The sequence below is a fragment of the Cyanistes caeruleus genome, chromosome 19, assembly GCF_971803275.1.
Source record: "Cyanistes caeruleus chromosome 19, bCyaCae1.hap1.1, whole genome shotgun sequence".
Lineage (NCBI taxonomy): Eukaryota > Metazoa > Chordata > Aves > Passeriformes > Paridae > Cyanistes > Cyanistes caeruleus.
The window spans coordinates 7,997,157-8,019,161 of record NC_141719.1 but is presented as its reverse complement, the minus strand read 5'-3'; the positions used below and the strand labels follow the sequence as shown (position 1 = coordinate 8,019,161).

At 43.3% G+C, this 22,005-nt stretch overlaps 1 protein-coding gene across 23 annotated transcripts in view; it reads right to left on the bottom strand.

Annotated features, from left to right (window-relative positions):
* Positions 1 to 648: 648 nt before the first annotated feature.
* RHBDL3 (rhomboid like 3) overlaps positions 649 to 22,005 on the bottom strand; it is a 65,696-nt gene continuing 44,339 nt past the window's right edge. For 10 of the 23 annotated variants that reach the window (XM_086857442.1, XM_086857434.1, XM_086857429.1 and 7 more), the window contains 7 exons: positions 17,312 to 17,536; positions 16,480 to 16,628; positions 12,106 to 12,218; positions 9,923 to 10,023; positions 7,359 to 7,419; positions 2,672 to 2,896; positions 649 to 1,044 (listed from right to left, as the gene is read on the bottom strand). In XM_086857442.1, the coding sequence (XP_086713568.1) occupies positions 893 to 1,044; positions 2,672 to 2,896; positions 7,359 to 7,419; positions 9,923 to 10,023; positions 12,106 to 12,218; positions 16,480 to 16,628; positions 17,312 to 17,536 (1,026 nt within the window). In that variant the 3' untranslated portion in view covers positions 649 to 892. Of the gene's footprint in view, positions 1,045 to 1,276; positions 6,656 to 7,358; positions 7,420 to 9,922; positions 10,024 to 12,105; positions 12,219 to 16,479; positions 16,629 to 17,311; positions 17,537 to 22,005 lie in introns of those variants that run through there. The other 13 variants (XM_086857447.1, XM_086857448.1, XM_086857437.1 and 10 more) reach the window with 4 other exon arrangements.

Sequence of the window (22,005 nt, the reverse complement as noted above, 5' to 3'; positions counted from 1 at the left end):
TATAAATTGTCAATGAGTGTGATCCTTGATGTCTCCTGTTCAAAACACTTTATCCCTCAATGCAGAGGACCTGCAAGTGTGCCATTGACAGCCAAGGTTACATATGATGTAGTTGGGCAGGGCAGAGAAGAAAAGTAGTGATGAAGAAAACAAACCCCTCATTCAGTCATTTGTAGGAGCTCTGAGAAGTAACGAGTGTTTTCCTTCATCAGTGAGTACAGCAGCATCACTCAATAAAACATTGCTCCCCTGCATTTCTAACAAAGTTGGAGCTGATTGTTCAGTTTTTTGGCAGATGAGGACACGAGAAAGAGCTCAGTGCTTAGAAAATAAGTTAGATGTGAAGAACAGGTAGCATGAAAATCTATGGTACTAGCAGGCTGTAACACCTTTTGTATGAGTTGACAAAAACTGACAAAACCCACCTTACCTTTGTGCTGAAAGTCCTCAGCTAATGGAGAGATTTGAGTGTCTCGGGAAGTTTAGTTCAGTGCAGAGAACTGACAGCAAGAGCCGAGTCCCACACACGGTAGCAGGGATCTGCCTGTCTTAGGAGTAGCACATCTGACAGGAACTGCTCCTACATCTGTCTCTTCATTCCTATAAATTACACTTTAAACCAGTGTTTCCCAACAAAAACACAACTTCTTTTTCAAAATAAGCCTCCCTCTTCCACACTGGTAGAAGGATTTTTATTTTAATCAGCTGGGGGTTTACTGCAGAGCTTTTTGGATATGTTGTTTCCACTATTGATTCAAGAGATGAGTGTTGGCTCTCAGATTTGAAAACATTCAGTAGAGACTGATGTTAAAAGAGCACAACCGTCTTCCCTAGTAAAAAAATGTACTTAGATGTAAAAAAATGCAAAAAAAAAAAAAAAATCACTCAAATGTCAACTTCCCTGCAGTTCTGAGGTCACTGCAATGAAGGGACAGCTGCCAAAAGGTGGGATAACACCTGAATTTCCATACAAGTCCCAAGCCAGTTCTGCATCCTCATTAGATCTTGTGGAGAAACGAAGCTGCAGTTCACTCTCCCCTTTATCTGTTAGACAGACATAAAAATGAGTTACCAATGTCATTGTTAGAAGAATACATGGCAAAGCTCCAAACCAACGGATCTTTTGTTAAATACCATGTTAACTGTAGACAAACTTACAAAACTGTCCTTGAAAGTTCTTTCTTGGTTGTTTTTTTTGTATGTGATATAGAACAACTCAATTTTATTTAAAAAAATAAATACAAAAGATAAATGAAACAGAAAACAAACAAACAAAAAAACACCAAAAAAATTTAATGGATTTTGCGCTCAAATAATATTGTCACAACAAAAATATACAGAATGTACACAATACAAAAATATTTGAAAACATACAATAGCATCTTACCTTGCAAATATCATTTTGTTTTACTAGCCCTTCACAGGGAAAGTACCATTTGTTCAGTATTTTAAGGCAGAAAATTACGTAGTTTAGTGCTTTGTGTTTAACACTTGGATGTGGTGTTAGCATTAGCAGTGTAAGCAAAAGAAAAGCTGCATAAATCTGGCTTTATTTGCAAACTGAACAGACACTGTGGGAGTCAGGAGAGAGTTAGTGACAATGTATGTATCAAGCTCGCTGAAAATAAGGTACTTTAGCTACTTAAATCATAGGAAATATTTTGTGCTCTATGTTGTAAAATACCCTGAAACATTTTTTCTGTACTCCTACTGTCATATTAGAAAGCTTTTTCCAATTAAAAGCCAATGATTAATGGTGACATTAAAATGCATTTGCCTTTAAATAAGCTTGGTTTCTGTTTTAGGCGTGATTCTTTTTTACAGAGCTGCAAAATGCACTGCACTCCTTTATAACCAGCTCATGACATCAGTGATTAGAGAAGAAATCTTTGAGTTCTACCACACAAAGCACTGCAGAGCAGCCACCACTGTAAGGGGGGCAGAAGAGCACCAACATTCAGAGGTTCTGGCCTGGGCTCTCTAGTCCCAGCTTGCCCCCAGAGGTGGCTGGTGCTGAACTGCCACGTCCCCATTCTCCAATTCCACTTTGGGCAAAGAGTGGGTGAGTGTTCCAAAGCAATTGGGCTGAGCTTGAATCTTTGTGAACAGGCTTTGAGCTCTTTACTCACTGAAGGATGTGTGAAAGTCCTACCCACCATCCTGTGAGACTAAATATTGGCAGAGAACAGCAGCTGCCTTGTGAGGTCAGCAGTCAGCTATCATGCCAGTACCAGCTCTGAACACATCAGATTTCATCCTCCACGGCCCAGTTCAAACTGAAAGGGCCCAATCTGATCTAAAACACATGGGCAGTATAATCCAACAGAAGCAGCAAGGTGTTGGGATACAGAATCCCTGAGATTTATTTCTAGTAACAATTTCTCTAGCTTCCCCCCTCCCTGTTGATAACATACTTCCCACTGCCAAAGGAGCAAATAGTGAAGAAGCACAATATACCACGTAAGTGCTAAGACTCCTCATCAACTGATAGGGAAACAGTGACACACAATGTTGTCTTAAAACTCAGCGAAAGTAAATTCATCAGCACTTTTATGACTGCTACACCTCACTCAGAGATTGTTTCTGGAAACCTCCTCTCCTACAAATGCATGACAACTCTCTCCCTCCTCCTATCTGTGCTACTACCGCTGTGTGTTAAACTAATCTTTACCTGTCTCCAAGCATCTAGGAATAAAAGGTGCCGTTTGCAGACCCCGTGGACTTCGATCTGCCTGGTTCTCCTCCCCAGGGCTGTCGCAGCCCCTTGTCCCGCCTGTGGCCGGTGCTGCTGCCCGCGGCCGGCAGGTGTCCCTGGCAGCTCCGCATCCAGCGCCGGCTGCTCCGCCTGCCGCACTGCTCCTCCTCATCCTCATGGACCTCTGCTGCAATGAACTCACTGCAAGGGAAATCCACCACACAAACGGCTGGTTGTTTTTTTTTTTCTTTTCTCCCCCAGGTGTTGTGTCCTCACTCAAGGACACAGTGTAAAATAACTTGCTCCGCTGTGCTCTGTTCAAACCTGTACATTGGTGACAGTCTTTGCCTTCTGCTCTAACATTGCACAGTCATAAAGTTCAATAGATTCATGTTTTATCTGACTGATGGAAAATCCTAGCAGTAGCTAAAATAAAACCACAACAAATCACTGAAACCAGTCCCCCAGTGGATGCTCCTTCAGGAACACACTGCTGACTGTGACAGGTTGGAACCATGAAGGAGCAGGATGGAGAATATTCCACCTCCAATGTGAGCCAGCAGCTTCAAGGACATCTGGAGGTAACACAAAAGCCTGGTTGCTGTTAGCTCTGTGGTGCTGCAGCACTGTGGCACTCCTGGGTGTGTTAGAAGATAACATAACTGGAATTCATGATACTCTGTAGAAACATAGCAAGTTTTCACACTGTAATTTTAATGATTAAAAAAATAATTAAAAAGCTTTAGCACTTTGTGCTGCTTCTGGCTCCATGAGCTGATTGATTCTTAGCAGACAACAGGCTCTGTGCATAAAATGCTCCATATATGGGGGGAAGATTTCAGCTCTGATGAGCAGGAATGTGAAAGGTTTCATTCCTTCACCTACAATAAATCTAACACTGCCTTAAAATCTGCCTTTCTGATCCCCAGGGTTGTTTGTAGACTTGTTCAGGCAGGGTATGGGGACACAGAATGAAGTCAGAAAGATGAACAACTGTTTAAAAGAACAAGTCAGAAGATCAACTTCAGAGCTGTTTTCAACCAGTTCATGTAAACTACACTCATCTATGGAAGAAAGACCAAGGAAGGCCGTCTGCATTACTTGGTTCAGCTCCCTCCCACTCCTGAACTGAGTAAAGACATTTTGGCCATGATCAAGCTGATCAAGAAACTGGTGGCTCTTGAACTTTTATCTTGTTTCACCTCAGAGCACACACTGGCAGGCACAGAAAACTTTACTGGTAAGAAACTCATGGGCAGTAAGTAGCTTCCAGGTGAGAAAACAAAAATTAAAGTCAATTGGAGCACATTGCACTCTGGTAAATTATAGGCAAAATAATCTGGGGTTTTTTGTGATTGAAATTTTCTATCAAAATTTTAAAAGCTTTCCTAAGATTTCAGAACTCCCATTCTTGGTCCCCTCTGTTTTGAAGGCATCTGTAATGAGAAAGGCTTAGCAATAGGTGAGGGAAGGAATGTCCTCCTGACTTGTTAACCATGTCAGAACTCTCCTAGCTCCCACGTTCCTTCCTGCCTGCTCCCAGGGGGATCCAGGGCTACAACTTTCACTGGGCCAGCACCTGCAATGGTCTGTGGGAACTCTTGTGACTGCTGGGATGTGGACCCAAACTTCAGAGGTAAATATGCTCAGGGAACCAATCCCTTCTCCAAAATGATCAGAGCTCTGCCTTTATCCCTTCCTCTTGGTCCTCAATGAGGGCCCATGAGCAATGTACTGGCCATGCAGAACAAAAGTGCAATCGCCCTCAGAAATCTTATTTCTGTGCACGAAGGTGGCGAAAATTGTTTCTTTTGCAGGTAAGGCTTATTCCAGGCTGCAGAAACACTTAATTTCTCTCTGCTCCTTCTGAGGCAACAGAAGCTTTATGGGTGCATCTGGTGGGAGAAAACTTCATCCCTCAACCCAGAGTGCTTTTTCCATAAGAGGCAAAGAAGGGGGCAGCTGATAAGCACTTGTGGATGTCCCCTCTAGAAAGTCAGACTCCTACTAGTGGTATCATCTGGCAGCATGGATAGCACAGCTGAGAGAACAAAGCCCACAACACAGAGACATTTTCTACAGAGCAAACACAACTGCTATGGTGCCTGTGGGATGTGCAGTGAAAGACTCTGGTGGCTGTGCCTGGGCACCAGCAGGAAATAGAAAAAAGGGAGAGAGTAGCTTGTCTGGAGAGATTCTTATGGCTGTTTTGTCCATCCCATCGAATAGCTGGGTAAAGGGCAGAGGAAAGGAGGGTACCTACATTCCTGGACTGTAATTTGGCAGCTCTCTAAAGTGACAAGCAAAATAAGCACCTTACAGAGAAGAGTACTTATAAGCTCTGCTTGTGCTACCGATGTCCCCGTGTGGTCCCCAGGTCTGGGCAGGGAACTCTATGAACTGTGTCACAGCCAATTCACAGATTGCCTGAACTGGGCTTGACCAATGCTGAAGAAAAAGGCATCATTGCAACTAATTGTTGTTTGGAGCTCCTGAACATCCACTGCCTCAGTAAGAGGCATTCTCAAAATTTAGAAGTCATATTAAAACCAATTTTATCACAATGATCACTGTAGCAAAGAACATCCTCTCCACTTCATTGGGAAACCACTGCTACATACAAACTGATTTAACTCCACTGCCTTCAGTGGACTTAGCCCCAAAAGGACTGTATGGCTGTAAAGATTGGATAGTTCCCATCCTGGGCTGCTGGAGGTGATCATGGTCCCACTTTCCTAGTAAGAACCTGCTGGAAGAGTTGAGATTCTTGCTAGGAGCTCACTGCAGGCCAGGTGATAGGTCAGTGTGGCCAGAAAAAAAGTAAGAAGAAAACAGCACCTGATTGTCATCTGATAAAACCACAAATGAACATTTGCCCTCCTTTTCTTCAACCCTCAAAAAAAACCCCCAAAAAAACAAAAAAACAAACAACCTAGCCATGCCCTCTAGCCACAGTAGGCTGGGGAGGAGGGGAATAATTACTTAAAATCAAGTGAAACATGCACAATAGAAGTCACTTCTGGCTGGGTGTTCACTACACTCTAAGATTCCCAATGTTTATAGTGCAATTTCATTTGACCTGTAGTTGAAGTCTCCATCACTTTGTGTGATCAAGTTTTGCCAATTTCTTTGAAAGTTGTGCAAGACAAGTTTCAGCATAGGCTGAAATACCTTAGGAACCATTCAAGTAATTAGACAGTGGCACTGGTATGGCTGAACAGTCAGATGTGTCCAAAGAAACCAGACTCAAGCTGCCTTGTGAGTATCATTTGAGTCTCTAATTAATACATATCTGCTCTTTTTCCCTTTTAGTGTTCAGTAACATTGAGGAAATTCACTGAACAATTTGCCATAATTCCAGCACTGACCTGGAAAATACAAATATCTCATAGAAAATATTGATGTGTGGTAACAACCCAAGCAGTCAGTGCCCAGGTGCTGGGCAGAAACTGCAGGGCATGGCCAGCCAGAGTTAAAGAACCTGCTAGATTTGTGAACAAACTGATCAGCCCACTTTTTCATGAGATCTTTAAGCACCTCCTCCAGCACACTCATGTGTTCAGAAGAATCATCCTCCCCTAAGTTAAATACAAAAATAGATACTCCATCTTCATTCATTTAACACAGCTGACAGATGACTTCTGCTCTCCAGTTTTCTGTCCCATGTTTTCAAGGAGGGGGAGGTAGCTTCAGATCCAACAGACTGTAGGCAAAAATATTCCAGAAGATGGCAAACAAGACAAAAATGACGTAAATAGAAAGGAAGATCCACCATAAAGTCTGATCTTGGAGTCTCTGCTCATAGTTCCTCAGGATGATGACACCAAGGGTGATTCCAACCATCACCCCTCCCAGGTGAGCCATGAAGCTGGGGTGGGGACATGGGGGGTAAGCGGAGGGGTGGAATCGCAGCCAAACAGCTCTTCCAAATTCAAAGCTCACTGGAACAAAGAACAAAAACTAAATTAATTGTCTAGGTTTATCCTTTCTTAAGTCCATGTTGTGGGCGGCACTGCATCCCCGAGGAGACACAGAGGAAGAAATTGCCTTGTATGGTGAGCACAGGGAAGCTGTGGTTATGTTAGGGCTGTGGCACACAGACATGAGGTCTCTCCAGTGGCTGGAAAGTGGTTTGGGTTTGTGGTGAGAGTGTAGATAGGTTGGGAAATATTCACCTCCTGAAATTTATACCAAAACCATAACAAAAATGAGTTAGAATTTGAAGACAGCTGTCTGTGATGAGCACAGAGTTTAGTTTCCCTTATTGCGCCCCTCTGGGGATAGGGCTGGAAGAGAATTCATCAGTGTGGGTATAATGCTGCTGCCATCCCAGACAGGATGTGCTCTAGGAAACCCAAGTATTATCATTATGGAAGCATTGCATGTTTGAGATGGCAAAAAGAAGATGTTTAAGTCCTACTCCTTCACAAACACCACAAGCTACAGATGCTGGCTAATGACAAATCTTGTTTACAAATGCTTCTGTTGAAAGCCAAAATCTGCAATGGAGAGCAATCTGGTTCCTGCTGCCAGAAGGTCCAGCTGCAAGTTCCTATCAAAACTGCTGCAAAGTCAAAACCCTCTGAATCAGCATGTACTATTATGACAAGGACAAACAAAACAGGACTGGCTGCACGTGTGCCAAGCATTGTGTGGTACTTACTACAGATCAAGGCAACGGCCATGCGCAGCAGTTTGAATTGGCACTTCATTCCTGACCAGTTCTGGAAAAGAGACAAGGAAAACAAAGTAATGCTGCACACAAACCTAAAGGGATATTACATTTAGATCCTGCCACTTGCCTGACAACTTCTCAGTGCATTCAAGCCCTACTGTGCTTTTTCAATGCTACTTTCTGTGCCTCAGGCTCCCTGAAATTCTGAAGCTCAGATCTTTGGCAGAGCATAGAGAAAAAATAAAGACTTCAATAAAAGCATATCTAGGAAACAGTGCCATAAGAAAGCCTGGACTTTCTGTCTTCAGGCTTGGTTATTAACCAGTATAGTGGAATAAAAATATCTGAGCGATAATAAAAAATCATAGGAGAAATATTAGAATTCCTCATTTTCCACTTGCATAATTTTAAGGCAGGAAAAGAGATCATGTTTTGAGAAACTCAGATGTATGACAACATTGTTATTATTTATTATTTATTATTATTATTTAGTATTATTATTATGAGATTAAATGAAAATTTGCCTATTGAAGGCAGACTGAGATACCAAGATCATCAGGTTTCATGTGAAAAGCTCCCTATTTGTCACACTGAAGAAATAAAAAGAATGCTTGTAAACTCTTCAGACTATCTCTAATGGCACTTGGGATGGCACAAATGCAACCTCCACAAAATAAGTAACTGATTTTCTCTCTCCACAGAGAGACCTAACCAGTCAGAAAGTTCTGAGCTTGTAATACTGTGCTGCCTCTTCCACTTTTCACTTCCATGTAGCTGCTTTGAATCCCTCCCCTCACTCTTTTCCTTGGGGTGACACGCTTTATTGCTTCCCCTGTTGGTTATTTTATGTATTTAATTCCAATAATATTTATTTTTCCAAGTAGGAATGTTTCCATTTCCTTTGGTTACCAGGAGGCACCAGGGAACAGAAGATTCCAGAGACTCTCCCTACCACAGTCCCTGCTCTCCCCAGCTGTGCCAGACTGAGCTTTGCCAGCAAACAGCCAGCACATCTTTCAGTGTGGGAGCATCGCATCCAGATAACAAGTGAGCACAGAGAGACAAGGGGGGGAAAGGAAAACAAAAAAAACCCTCCACCAGAACTGGAAAGGCAGCAAAAATAATTTCAGATGAGAAGAGAGGCAGTGGATAATGGAGAAATAAGGATGCTAAGATAGCAATCTCTAAATAGATTTGGCAGAGGCCAATGAGTAGTGAAATGACAGATCACTTTGTGATGTTCTAAGTCTGGGAAAGTAACTGCTGAAGACTCTCCACATTCCTCTGGAAGAGCCTCTCCCTCTAAAGCAAACCAAAATTTCCTCCAATGTCCCCCTCTATCCCAGTGAATTGTGGTGTTAAAGAACCCTGTGTCTGCATTACCACCCTGAAAGACAGAGGAAGTTGTCTCCTGCTTTCCTTGGCACAGTGGCAGGGAACACAAATCACACTGAAAATAACTGCATATAGGGATGTCATTCCCCAGCAGAAACCCTGTGCTGCAGGGGTAGCCCCTCTCCTCCACTCCTGACCTCTCTGCCAGACACTCAGCTGTCTAATGTGGACAACAACCTCAGCTCATTCATGCTCTGAAAAGCTTGAAGAAGGTGAATGAGATCAATTCTGCTCAGGATATCTCTCACTTCCCAGCTGTTACAAAGCTGCCTGGAGCATCACTGTGGGTCACAGCTGAAGCCTGCTGACTTTATTGCAGACAAGCATCAAATACAAGGTTTTCTTTTAGGCTTGACTACAAAACCACCACACACACACATCTTCCAGCATCCATATAAAGATCTTCTGTCTCTACTGCAGCCACCTCACATTATCTTCCCACTCAGACCCAGGGGAGAAGCATTGTCCTCATTTTTATGGTTCTTCTGCTCTGATATTGCTGGTACAGGACAGACATGCCACACATGAATCTTCTATCAGCAAAGCCTTTTTTGCCTGGTGTCAGCTGAGGAGTCCCCCGGGCAACTGTGCTGGGCTTTGCCACTACCTAGCTGAGGGCTGGGGATGAGCTCCTGTTTCCAGCCTTAGAAGAATGACAGTGCTGGCATTCACTCACCTTTGTAAAGTATTTCATGAGGGGAAACAGCAAAAAGATGCATCACTAGATCACCCAGAATTCAGTCTGGGTTTTACAAATGGAGATAAGGAATATGCTGTACATAAATGCACGGAATGCTAAATTTCCTTAGATACCCACTACAATTACATAGCACATGCAGACAGAAACAGGTCTGCCACCTCTGCAGAGCCAGTCTGCTTTTCAGACATTTGTCAGCCATTGCATGGAGAGCTGATCACCTGGAGAACACTGATAAATCTTGGACTACCAACATCTTTAGATTGTCCTGGCAAACTGACAACCATCAGGGTACCAAGCTACCAAGTGCAGGGTAACATTTCCATTCCAGGATCACACCACTGAGACAAGACTGGTGCAAGCAATGAATAACAAATAGCTGGGTCAGGCCTTACTTCCAGCATCTTTGGGCCACCAGACGTGGCTCACTCTGAGGTCAGATGGTCACTCTGGTACTCACCATCACAATATTGGCCAGGTGAGCGGAGACAAGAGCATACACACCTCCAGAGGAGCCCACCACCGGCGCCCTCATGTCAGCCACTGACACTGCCAGGGACCCTGGGGGAAACAACAAGGCTTTGTGACAATTGCTCACCAAATAAACATACTCTCTCCTACCCTACATCCCTGCTATGGCCTGTTGGTGCTAATTGCTGCAAGCCAAGAATTCAGAAAGAGAAGGAAGGGGAAATTGATTGACTTGTGAAGGCAAGTCGGTCCTGTCAAAACAGCAACTGATTGATTCCTCTGCACCTACTTTAAAAGCAGCCAAGCAAGGCAGCAAAGTGTCTTTAAACTTGTGCTGCAAAAAGGCATTTATTCCCTGATTGAAAGAACAAGGATACAGGAGACAGACAAATGTCTGTGTTTGTTTCCCACCTGAAGATAAAATAGAAGTAGCTCCCATGTTGGCAAGAAAAATATTAGCACAGGGAGAAGGAACAAGGGACTTGTAACTTAGCACAGGCCTCTGATCAAAGCACAGCCTATTACCTGTAAAACTTCAAAGTAAAACTAGTCAAAAATAACCTGGATGGAACAAGTAGGCACATGACAGCAAAATGACAGGTCAAGTACATAAAGGCACCACTAATAATACAGCCAAACATAGACATTGCTTCTTCTATCCCAGCTGGAGGCTTGGATCAGCTCAAAGCTCCTTTCATTGCCGGCTTTAAGAAAAATTTAAGCAATAGAGGGAAAGGCAGATTTGCTGTCACAGGGAAGGGATAATGAAGATCTTTGTGATGAGTGGGGATGGGAAAGAGACATATTATAAAGTCTTGAGAGAGTCTTTGGTAGTACAGAATCTAATGAACTTCTTTACTAATTGCCCAACTGATTCCAGGTCAAGAAAGTGCTGAGCTTCCACCATCCAACTCTGCTGATAGCTCCCTCCTTCCTTGTATGGCCCTGAGACTTCTCAGCTCTTAAACACTGCCATCAAGGAAAAAGTTAATGAGAAATAAAGGAAGTAATAAGAATTTGCAGTTAAGTCCTCAGACACTGCACTGAATGCCTCGATTTCCAGACTTAATGTGTCTTAGTAAAGCCATACAAATGAGAAAGAACCATAAAAGTTATGGCCTAACTACACTTTACTGTCTATTCCTGATTATTTAGGAGCTGAGTTATCTTCATATTGCCTCAGCATGAATATACCCATTTCCCTCTCTCCTAGCACATGACAAAGAATAAAGCATGTTTCATAACTGGCTAAGATATCAGTGAAGCTCTGGGGTTTGGTAGGTGTATCAGTGTAGAAAAGTTATGTCTGGATAATTGCAAATTGGGCATCACTTTTGTTAGTGCTTGTTAAAATAACAATCAGGGGACAGTGGAGCTGCTCTGCTAACTCCTTTCTCTGCATTAAATACTGTTGGTGTTTGTACCATGCCAAGTCCTGTGTCCTAGCCCAATTATTCCTTCCACAGTGTCTCTCCTGGAATGCAGGATTTATTAGTACTCAATGCAGCTCATTCTACAAAGGGTTTATCTGCTTATTATGGAAAAAAAAAAAGTGGCTGGAAAAAAACAAACACTATAAATCTTGAACTAAGGCAGTCAGTCACTGTCTGAGTTCCACTGTAAAGCTCTTGGTTGTTTTCACACCCTCCTCATGTTTTAATTAGATGTTGATCTATTGTCAGCTAACTTGCATCACCTCCAAACTGCTGGAAATTCCAAACATAAATAAAAGCAATTCAGCACAAACTAAAAATCAATCATACCCCATGGGTTAATGATGAAATGAATTTTCCAGATTTCTGTGCACTGCTCACAATCTATGACCAAATACTTCTTGCTTACTTAGGCTGTAGAAAGGTGACAGACAGGACAAAGTACAAAGAACTGGCACAGGACCAGCATGACTCCACATTCAGGAAGATCATCTAAATCTAAGCTATTTTAAAATAACAGGTAGTTGGTGCATTTTTAGCAGGTCTCCTAAACACAGAGTCTATGGCTACACAGAAATAGATGTCAAGTTGTACCATGTTTTCTATGTCCAGCCTCACAAAGGATTTCAATGCACTAATCAGTGAATGCTCCTCTCCACAAAACATGTCTCCAACTCAAAAGCCAGCACAGACCATTTTCACTGCTCCTCCATCAGGGCCATGCAGAGGTGTCACTTACCTGCCACAACTCCTGCAACGTACACAAAACTGATCCTCGCAGCTCCGTGCACCATTTCCAGAGGAACCCCAACCAAGAGCTGAAGAACAACATTGAGCCCAAGGTGTTCTATCCTGCAGCAAGGAAAAACAACAGTTGTCCTCTTTTCCAACTCTTCATCTTCTTTCTCTACCACTGAGACACAGATACCTTAGAAAGAAAATCAAATAGCACCCAATTCACATAAGTAGACTAACGCTGGGACAAACAGTGATTCCAGAAAAAATCAGACCCAAAGTTGCAATGTTTCTTCCCTCCTTGCTGCTTTTTTGTATCCACCCAGGTTCTTTCAGCCAAAGACCTCGTACAATGTTTGGTTCTTAGTCGAACATTTTTTTTCTTTTCTCTTTGCTTGAGGAAGTTAAATGACGTCAAAAAAAAAACCCAAAAAAACACATTAAGATGGCAGCAGAGCCTGGAACAGAAGTGAGAAATTTGATCTTCTCCTCTCTTCCCTCCTGATGATTCCTGTTTTCCCTGCACACATCACATTGCCCTGATGGGCAGTGGTTGTTAGGAATGAGGTGTGTGTAGAAGCCCTAAGAGAGCTGCCATTTCCTGGTGCTGTAATGCTGCTTTACAGTATGGGCTGTCTGACCCTCACCCTTTTCTGCTGTGCCTACTTCAGTGGTCAGAATGGGAAGCAGAGGGCATTTTGATCTCCGTTCAGATGCCCAGGTTTACTCACTGATGCTCTCTTCACCCACCCTGGTTCCCATTACAGTTGATAGTAAAACTCCCATTGAACACACAGGAAAAGGCTGGGCTGAGAGAACTCTTGCAGAAAGCCCCACTATCACACTGTGCAGGACCACTTGCAGCCTGCAGGCAGAGTGTGACAGCTCAGATGTGCATATTGGGTAAAGACTCCAGTGCAGCAGATTTCCCCTGAGCTGAATCAATAGCTTCAAAGCAAGTTCTCTGTTGCTTTAATCAATACTACTTAACAAACCTGTCCTGACACTTTTCAAAGCTCTATACAGATCTGTAGGATCTTCCAGTGAGGTAATAACAGCACCAGGCCCTGAATGCGGTCCTCAGCACTCTGCTGGTGTCTGAGATTTACCCTGGGCTCACAAGACCGTGACCTCACTGAATGGTGACATCCCACTGGAACCTTTCTGTATGAAGAGAACCTGCTTAGGAAAACGATGGATCTAAATGACCCAGTGGCACCCTTAAAACAGAAGGCCAGCATCTTTTAGGGAAAAGAGAGCAAAGTACCTAATACCTTGAAAACACACATCCCATTTTATACAGGAAAAGGGTTGCTCACAGGCAGGCACTAGCAAACTTTGGTTTACGTTATATGTTTTGATCTTTTTTGCGTTACCATAGCAATTTCCCATATACAGCAGAGGAAAACACTGGTGGTGAGATGCAGTAATGACAGAACAGTCTCATAAATGAGAATTTAAAGTTGGACTGCAAAGAAGTGTTAGAAATGATACTGCAAAAAACAGTCCTCTCCTGATATCTTAATAAGTTTGCTTCCATATAATTTCTCTCCAAAGATGAATTTCCCTCCTGCACAATACACTCAGCAATTTTTTATCACGGGAAACTGCTGCATGCAATTGAGTTCTTTTATTACCTTCCTCAAGCCCTTTGAAGCCACTGGGCATGGTCAGCAGTTGCCCTGATCCCACATGCTCACAGAATGCACAGAATTAAATTAGGAACAACCAGCAAAGGTCAAACTGAGATCACTGAGATGAGTCAAAACATCCAAGTGCCCTTTCACAGAGAGGAGGGAAGAAGCTTTGGCTGGCACAGAGTCAACATCATGAGATGGCACCTGACATTTTCACACAAAGCACTGGCTCTTATTTTTCAAAGGAAGCTTTTGTAAGAGCTCAGCAAAGTTTATCCTGGACTCTGAAGTGACTGCTCTGATTCACAGCTGTTCTTAAAAGACTTCCCAGGAGCAATCCCATTCACTTCTCTTCCCCATCATTCTAAGAGCTTTGAAGGCACCAGAGTCAATAAGAACCCATAAAATATAATTACCCTTTGCCAGTGCTGAATGTGTCATTCTTGAAATGACAATTTCATTGATTTATTAAGGACTTTCTCCTTCCCTGGGATCAAATAAATGGGACTAAGCATCAATGCAAGTCATTAGTTATGGCAGTGATACAAATGTGTGGGCTTCAGATATCAATGTCTGCTTTCCATGAAAACAGAAGGGCAGAATTTACAACTTTGCCTTTTCAACCCTTGACAAAACTCCCTCCATCAGAACCAACACACAATTCCGTACATTTTTGGAATCTTTCTAGAGGCACCGTCAGCCAAGGCTTAGCAACTGCTGCCTTCTCAAACACCTTCTGGCTGCCACTTGCTCTTCAAAAAAAGACTGCACTAAAAAAGAGTGCACTAAATTAAGGAGCAGTCCACATTACCATTTAAAAGTCTCAGCTGGAAGCAGGATAACAATAGACTCATGGTATTGTGTTATCCTCACATTTTCAAATGAGAGGAGAATGATGGGCATCCATTAAAAAACATTATTACCTTTCCAAGATTTATCTGTTTTCTTCACGAGAAAGGAGCTTAACACAGAGAAGTTAGAAATAAAAGAACATTTAGTGTAACTCCAGATACTGCAGATAAATCACAAGGTTTATTGCTCCAGTGGGACTCTCCAATGTTTTAAAGGCTGTGTAGCTAAAGGACTTGGAATCCATTATGATGAGTCCCCTGCTCACCGCCTTCCATTGTTCCACTCTGAGCCAGCCAGAGATGAAATAAACCTGAGGGATTTTTTTGGCCAGTGAGTGTGAAGAATGCCAGAGAACTGCCTGCTACAAGGGTGACCTGGCACAGGTTAGGAAAGTATGCCACAGAAAGGCATTTAATGCTGGGAAAGCTGTCCTTGTGCACATCTTTCTCCTCCAATGGATCCAAAAGCCATCTGTAGTCATAGAAGTGATGGTAAAACATCATCACCATCAAAGGAAAGCCCAAATACAAATTAAATAACATTAGTTAAAATTGTTTCTTTCTTTCACAAGCCCAGTTTTCCCCCTATTTTCAGTGACAGAAATTTCCACTTCTCATTTTATGTAACCAGCCTCATACGTAAGCAGTCCCCACTCGCAGGATGAAATCAATGTAATATGGGCTCTTTGGAGGTATTCAACAGGCAGAGGACAGATTTTGCCACATTCAGAAGTTTATCCTAAAAACTTTTCCCTACTCTTTCCTTGGGAAGAATCTGTTTTTATCCATGGATCTGGGGCACATCTTGTGCTCCAGGGTAATCACACACCTAGGAAGTTATTCCATGGCAGGGAAGAGACAGCAGCATGTCTTCCATCAGAGACATGGAAAAAGGCAAAGATCAACTTGATCTTTCTGGCCTTTCATAGAAGAACATTGACTGATGAAAATATAGGCTTTCTATTTAAGAACAAAGGGTCCTTTTGCAGTTTTAAACTCTGCACTGCTGCTAAAAGGCTTGTTGCTGTCATTTTTCAATGACAGAACTAAAGAAAATTGCAATTATCTGCCAGGAATGTGTGAAGATAATGATCTGAGAAACTGCTCAGAGGGGGTAGAATGTTTTGTACAGGGATGAACCTTCCAGTGAAACTTACTCATCACCATGGCATCACAAACATCACACAATTAAATCTATTTGAATTTTGTGAGGACTGGCACAGCTGAGAAGAACAGAGGTAGAATCCCCACATCTTGTATATTCTTCCCAAGTTGCTAAATACCTCCCATGGGATGAAAAAGGATTAATTTTACTGTGCACCTTCATTTTGCATGAGGTGGACCAGCCTCTGTCTATCTGGTCACTTGAGATTGTCAACTCTTCAGGAACACTGGTGTTCGCCCAGTGTGTACAAAATGGGAGTTCAGGCTTGATACAACCTTCTAGGCATTATCTTAGTTCCTACAGAAGGGAACATTCCCTACAGAACATTACTGAGTGATGACATGTTCCAGGCACAGGGAATTTAACTGATTTTTCCAACACCCTGTAGTTTTTAAACACCAGTCCAGCATCTTTGCAGACTTGTTCTACCACCTGCACAGCTCCTTTACTGGAACACTGGGCTTTGACCTGGTTTTAGGAAGTACACAGTAAGAAGAAAGTGTGGTCCCAGCACTGCTGGGGAGAAGAGCAGCATCTGTTAAATTCCTTTTGTTGCCTTGACCCTTCAGAGAGCTGTAAAAGTTTGCACCTCATTGCCCAACACTCCATAACATCTTCAGATTTTTACACACAATTTATAACTGAGTTTTAAAAATTTAATTCTGAGCTGATTCTATCACTTCCTCATTCTCTCTGGGGAACCTGAACTGTTTGTAAGTACTCACCCTGCATGCATGAATATGTAGGTTAGATACCTCCAAGCCTGGGCCCGAAGCTGGGGATGGTACAGCAATGCATTCTTCAGGTACAAGGGGTGGCTGACTTGCAGCACAAATCTGTCTAAGACCACTCCATTGTAAAGAAAAAAGGCAACCTAGAAGAGCAGAGATATTAATTGGTTAGAAAATGCCTTTTCTCACCAAAAAGTACTTTTTAGCTCAAAATAGCAGAGAAAAAAAGTAATATATACAAAAACTTTTCTCCCATTTGATAGCTTCACACAGCATGAAAATTCCATTTTGAGGAACCTACAACACATTGATACAACTGTATTTGTGGTCTTCTGTAACACACCAGCCCCTGAGACAGAGGAACCTGCCCCCAGACAGCACCCTACTATCAGAGTCATATCCTACTCTGTACTTGCTTGAGCACATTGCTCAGCAAATGTACAAAGATCTCATTTGGACAACACATGGGCAGGTCAGAGTATTTAACCAAGAGGTCCTCTCCCCTCCTTTTTCTCTCTCCTCACAGAACAGAGGTAGCTGTATAGAAATTTTTAATTCCATTGACTTATCCATTTCTCTAGAGCTGTCCTGTTTTCACTCCCTAAACAGTTTTGCTCTAGTCTCCCAAACTGGGTAGTCCCATATACAAATTCTTCCAGTGAGAGGATCACAGTCTCCACTTAAACACACCCCAACAGGCAACCAAAAATGGCCACCAGCTTCACATCTGCCCTTGTCCAGGTCTGAACAAGTCCCTCTCTAACCCTTGATTGTGTCCCAGCAGCGCCTTTGGCGGTGTGGGGAGGTTCCCAGGGAGGGTACTCGCCTCTACAATAGTGATGGTGATCATGAACCAGGGCGGGGGGCAGCAGGTGTAGCTGTCGTAGTACCACTTGCGGTCGATCTCCCGCGGCAGGGTCTCATACGCCACGTGCCGGATCAGCCTCTGTGAGAGGCTCAGCCCCGTCTCCTCCAGCAGGGCCTTGCTGCACAGCCTCCTGTTCCCCTGCAGGATGGCTTGGCGGAAACTGTTGGACCTTTTGTTGCTCATCTGGGTAAAAGGGAACGTAAGAGCCTATGAGTACAAAGCAAAGCCTGGCACAATCATCAGGGAGAATAGTGCCAGTTTGGCAGGACCAGATCCAGGAAGGCAGGAAAGCCACCACCAGGCTGAGCTTTAGGAAGTAAGTTTTGGGACAATGACAGTGACTTACTTGGGGTTTTAAGGAAAACCAGTACCACTATCTGCCATTATGATGCCAATACATGAGGTCAGGATAGAACTCTGGCAAGGCAGAGCAGAGGCTGCTGATGCACCTGGCTGAGCTCTATGGCCCATTCTCCAGCCTTCCATGCACTGTCTTCACCATCAGTTATCACCATCCATATTTCTGTGTCCCTCTTCCTTCTGCTCCCTCTGCTCTATCACTGCCCTGCAGTCTTGGGGCAGAAAATTTCTCATATGTAGCAGCAGGTACTTTCATGGCATATCTAACTCTTGTGGCAGGAGTTAGCTCTGGGGAAAGAAAATTATCTCTTTGTGTAAAACAAAACTGCCTGAACAACAGCAACAAACAACAAATTAATCGGCTGTACAGGCTGTCTTAGCTCCCATAAGCTTGCAAGTCTTTACAAGGCTTCTTTCATAAGTTATCCTCAGAGGGGGCAGGTTCTGAGGTGGCACAGGCACAGCTAATTTGTATATGTATTATCACCTTACCTGCATAGATTTAGCTGTCTATCTTTTTAAGCATACACTTTCCCAGTTTGGATGCATAATTAAAGCAATTGCATTTGCAAATTAGGCAGATGGAATCTTCTGCTTATCCTGCTGGGGGCGGGGGAACAAACCAGTGTGCTTGCTTGCCTGAAAGAGCTTGCTCCAAGATTTGTGTAATTGTTAATTAGCCCTGATGTCAAACAAACCTGCTGCATTAGAGCCACTGTCTGTACAGGCTGAATCTTTGGCAGGGAGCTCCAAAGGCTCACTGTGTACACAGGCTGCTGCAGGGGGACTTTCTACTGTAACAGGCAGCAAAGCAAACACAACAGCCTGGTCCTTCTTCTGATAAAACTGCCAACTGCTCTCAAACCACCAGCACCTCCAGCCTCCCAGAGCAAAGCAAGAGATGACACTCAACAGCACTGGCTTCCAGTTGTCTTGGATCATGCTGGTTTCAGCTGATATCCCAAAGCCAGCAAAGCCCAGAGCTTGTGCTTTCAGTGCCCAGGGAGTCAGGGAATTGCTCCAAGCTGGACCAAGCTGCTTAAACACAGTAATCACTGCAGGGAGTCACCTCTTGTTAATCACTGGAGGAAGGCAAGGGGCCATCTGAGGTGATGGCACTGCTACCCACTCTGCCCATCCCTCCTTAGCTGTTGTTTGTAGCCTGCACCTCCAACACAGACAAGCACTGACCGTCAGTTGATGTTCTTATATTTTTTTAACCTGGGGAAAAATTTATTGTTATTGTTCTCTTTGAGCTGTTTCGGTGAGATGTTTTTCCCTAACAACTCTCTCCATTTTCATATTTCTCCTTTGCTCTCTCTTTCCTTTGCTCATTCAGAAAACACTTGTAAAAGAACATTTTTTGGAAAAAAGCACATTAAAACAGAGAAGAAAAAAAATGTCCACAAGGTCTCTATCAGTCTTCTTAAGTGTATCATCCAAAAACCTGTATCTAAAACTAAGGAAGACGACAAGGAAAAAACTGTTATGGTCTTCTGTTGCATTAAGAAAGCCTGTTCATACTGAAATAGAATATTTTCATATAGAAACATCCAACAGGTACAAGGCTTAGCATGTGAGATGCCTTTTGGTAGGCAAGAACTGTACCTCTGTTTCAAAGATACTTCTAGCCACCTAATGACCTCACTGTGTCCAAAGAAGAAAGCTTCACTCCAGGATAGTTCAGAACAGCCTTTCAGAGATGCTCTGCATGTGCTCCCTCAAAAAGTTCATTCTTTTCTCTCAGGCTTTGCTCCTCTTATGGGGAAGAATAAATTCAGACTGAAACTATAAACTTGCCTGAAGACACCAGACAGTTGACTGGAGCTGCTGATCTACTTATTCCAATTACAGTGATAAATGGGATTTCCTGCATACCACAAAACAGTGCTGCAGCACTTCAGTGGAAAATATAATCATTTCCAGAGTCAAGGAAAATCATCATTTCAGTTCAGTATCAAGAAGTGCTGGCCACCCTCAGCAGATGATCACCTCATCAGTGCAGAGACTGCCGAGGGAGAAATGACAAAGGCTGCTGATGTCCATGGTTAGGCTCAAAGATTTCTTTGCATCTGTTGAGCAGAGGATCCTGACAGAGGCACCCCTGAACTCATCTGTTACTGTAGAGTATGACACAAGGAACTGACTCAGTTCAATCACCTGAACTCAGCACAGCCCCATCAGTCCAGCATCCTCTCTACAATAACGCTTGTGCTGCCCATGGAGCCCAGAAAACAGCCACGGCACTGAAAATTCATCACCATGACATTTGGGAAGGTGTTCTTCAACATATTAACAATAAAAAAGAAGGGAAAGGTCTTCTGAGATTTAAGAACAAAATATTGCAGGATCACTGTAAGTCGTACCTCAGATGACCAAAGCCTCCACTGGCTCTCCTGAGGAGGTGGAAAACTGGACTACTGTTCAACAGAAAGCTCTGCCTTCCTCCTTCCAGAGAGGAAAATAAATCACAGGACCTTTGACACCCCACACAGAAGCTAACATGGAAGAGACATGGAAATATTTGCCAGATCTTCTTTAGAACAAAGAACATGGAAAGAAGATCCAGATTCCCTCTACATGCTGCAGTCTTGGCGTGGTTTTTACACCCCGATGAGGCAGGAACATAGTGTCAGAAGTGTGTCAGATGTGCTGAAAAGCCCCCACAATCCCACAAGTTGTGGATTAGTGGATGTACTGAGCCCTTGTTAACATCAGGCCTCTCAGGAAGGAGACATCCTGCTGGTCCCCATCTGCACGCATTGCCTGTGGCACCAAGCAGGAGATGATCTCCAAAGAGTCAGCACAGCTGACTGCCAGGGCTCCAGCAAACACAGCAGTCCTGGCCCTACTTACATGACCCCAGAGGCCTTTGGATCAAGCAGAGATAGGCATGAGGAGAGACAGAGGATTAAGTCGCTATTGCTGTTCCCACCAATTTTGATGAGAAATCTGTTTTGCTCTTCAGACTGACTTTGGAAGACTCAAATCTTCCCAAACAGAGTCTCGCATATGGTCACAATTTGCTGACTTGATTTTGGAATTACATAATATTGGCATTTATGAGCCAAGTATTTAATCATCAGCTGAATGAACACTAGGCCATTGTTGGCCTGCACATTATCATGGCTCCAGGAGCCCAGCGCAGCCCATCCCACTGCTTTTAATGCAATCAATCTAGGACTTCTTTAATGAGCATGATATTAAAGCTGCAAGCAGATGGGTACAGCAAACAGTATGTGGAGAGAGAAGGTAGCAGTGGGGAACAACACATTCCCTTCATCCTTCCTGCCTGCAAAATGGTATTATGCAGAGAGAAATAAATTTCCCTTGAAGAAGAGCCAAGCTGAGCTTGACTGGTACCCAGGTGCTGCCACCTCTGCCCTTTGGTATAACCCTACCAAAACAAACCAAGGCTTAGTGCTACACCTCTGCTCAAGGGCTGGTTTTGAAACCTCTGTGCAAAAGGACATTTTTTCCTTGAATCTGAACCTGTCTTCAACACTGAAAATGTCAACATTCAGGATGAGTCCTTACTGTCAAGAGTAGCATAATAGTGACAAACTTTGATGAAGTACAAAGCCCTGCTTTTCTTTACCCCACATGGCACTTTAAAATTACTCTGGGATAACCTGCAACTTGCAAAGGAAGTTGTCCATTCCCACTGGCACACCATTTTCTCTGTGTTCCTTGGATATCTGTAGTACTGTGGCTACCTCAGATAACCAATAGCCAAGGCATGTAGTATTTCCCCCATCTCCAAATTCAGGGCTTGTGTGGGGCACAGTACCCTTATTATGGTTTTACTCAGCCTCACTCCGAAGATTTTGAAAAAACATGGATTTCTGGCCATTACACATTGGCATCTTCGAGACTGGTCCCAAGCTATTTTTAAACACATGCAGCTCTGTGACAGGCAATGCATTCAGCTCTCCAGCTCTGATCCTTCAAGACACAGAACACTAAATCTGAAGTTAACACAAGCTTTTTAAAAGCCTCTGCCAGCTCCAGTTTTATAACCCACTTTACTTACAAATGCAACCTCTCCAATCAATTTTGCTTTCAAGATTCACATTTATTTCCTTCCCTCTGCCCACACTTCTACGAAATGCTAATGTGGGTAGAGACAGCTTTTCCCAAAATGCATATCTCAGCATTAAGTTCATCTGTCACAGATGTTCACATCCTCTGAGCCAACCTGGTAGCACTTTCCCAAACAGTATCAAAGGGAAAAAAACCTGAATACCAAATACCAACATTCTGATCTGGTTTGACCAAGCAGTGGTTTACTC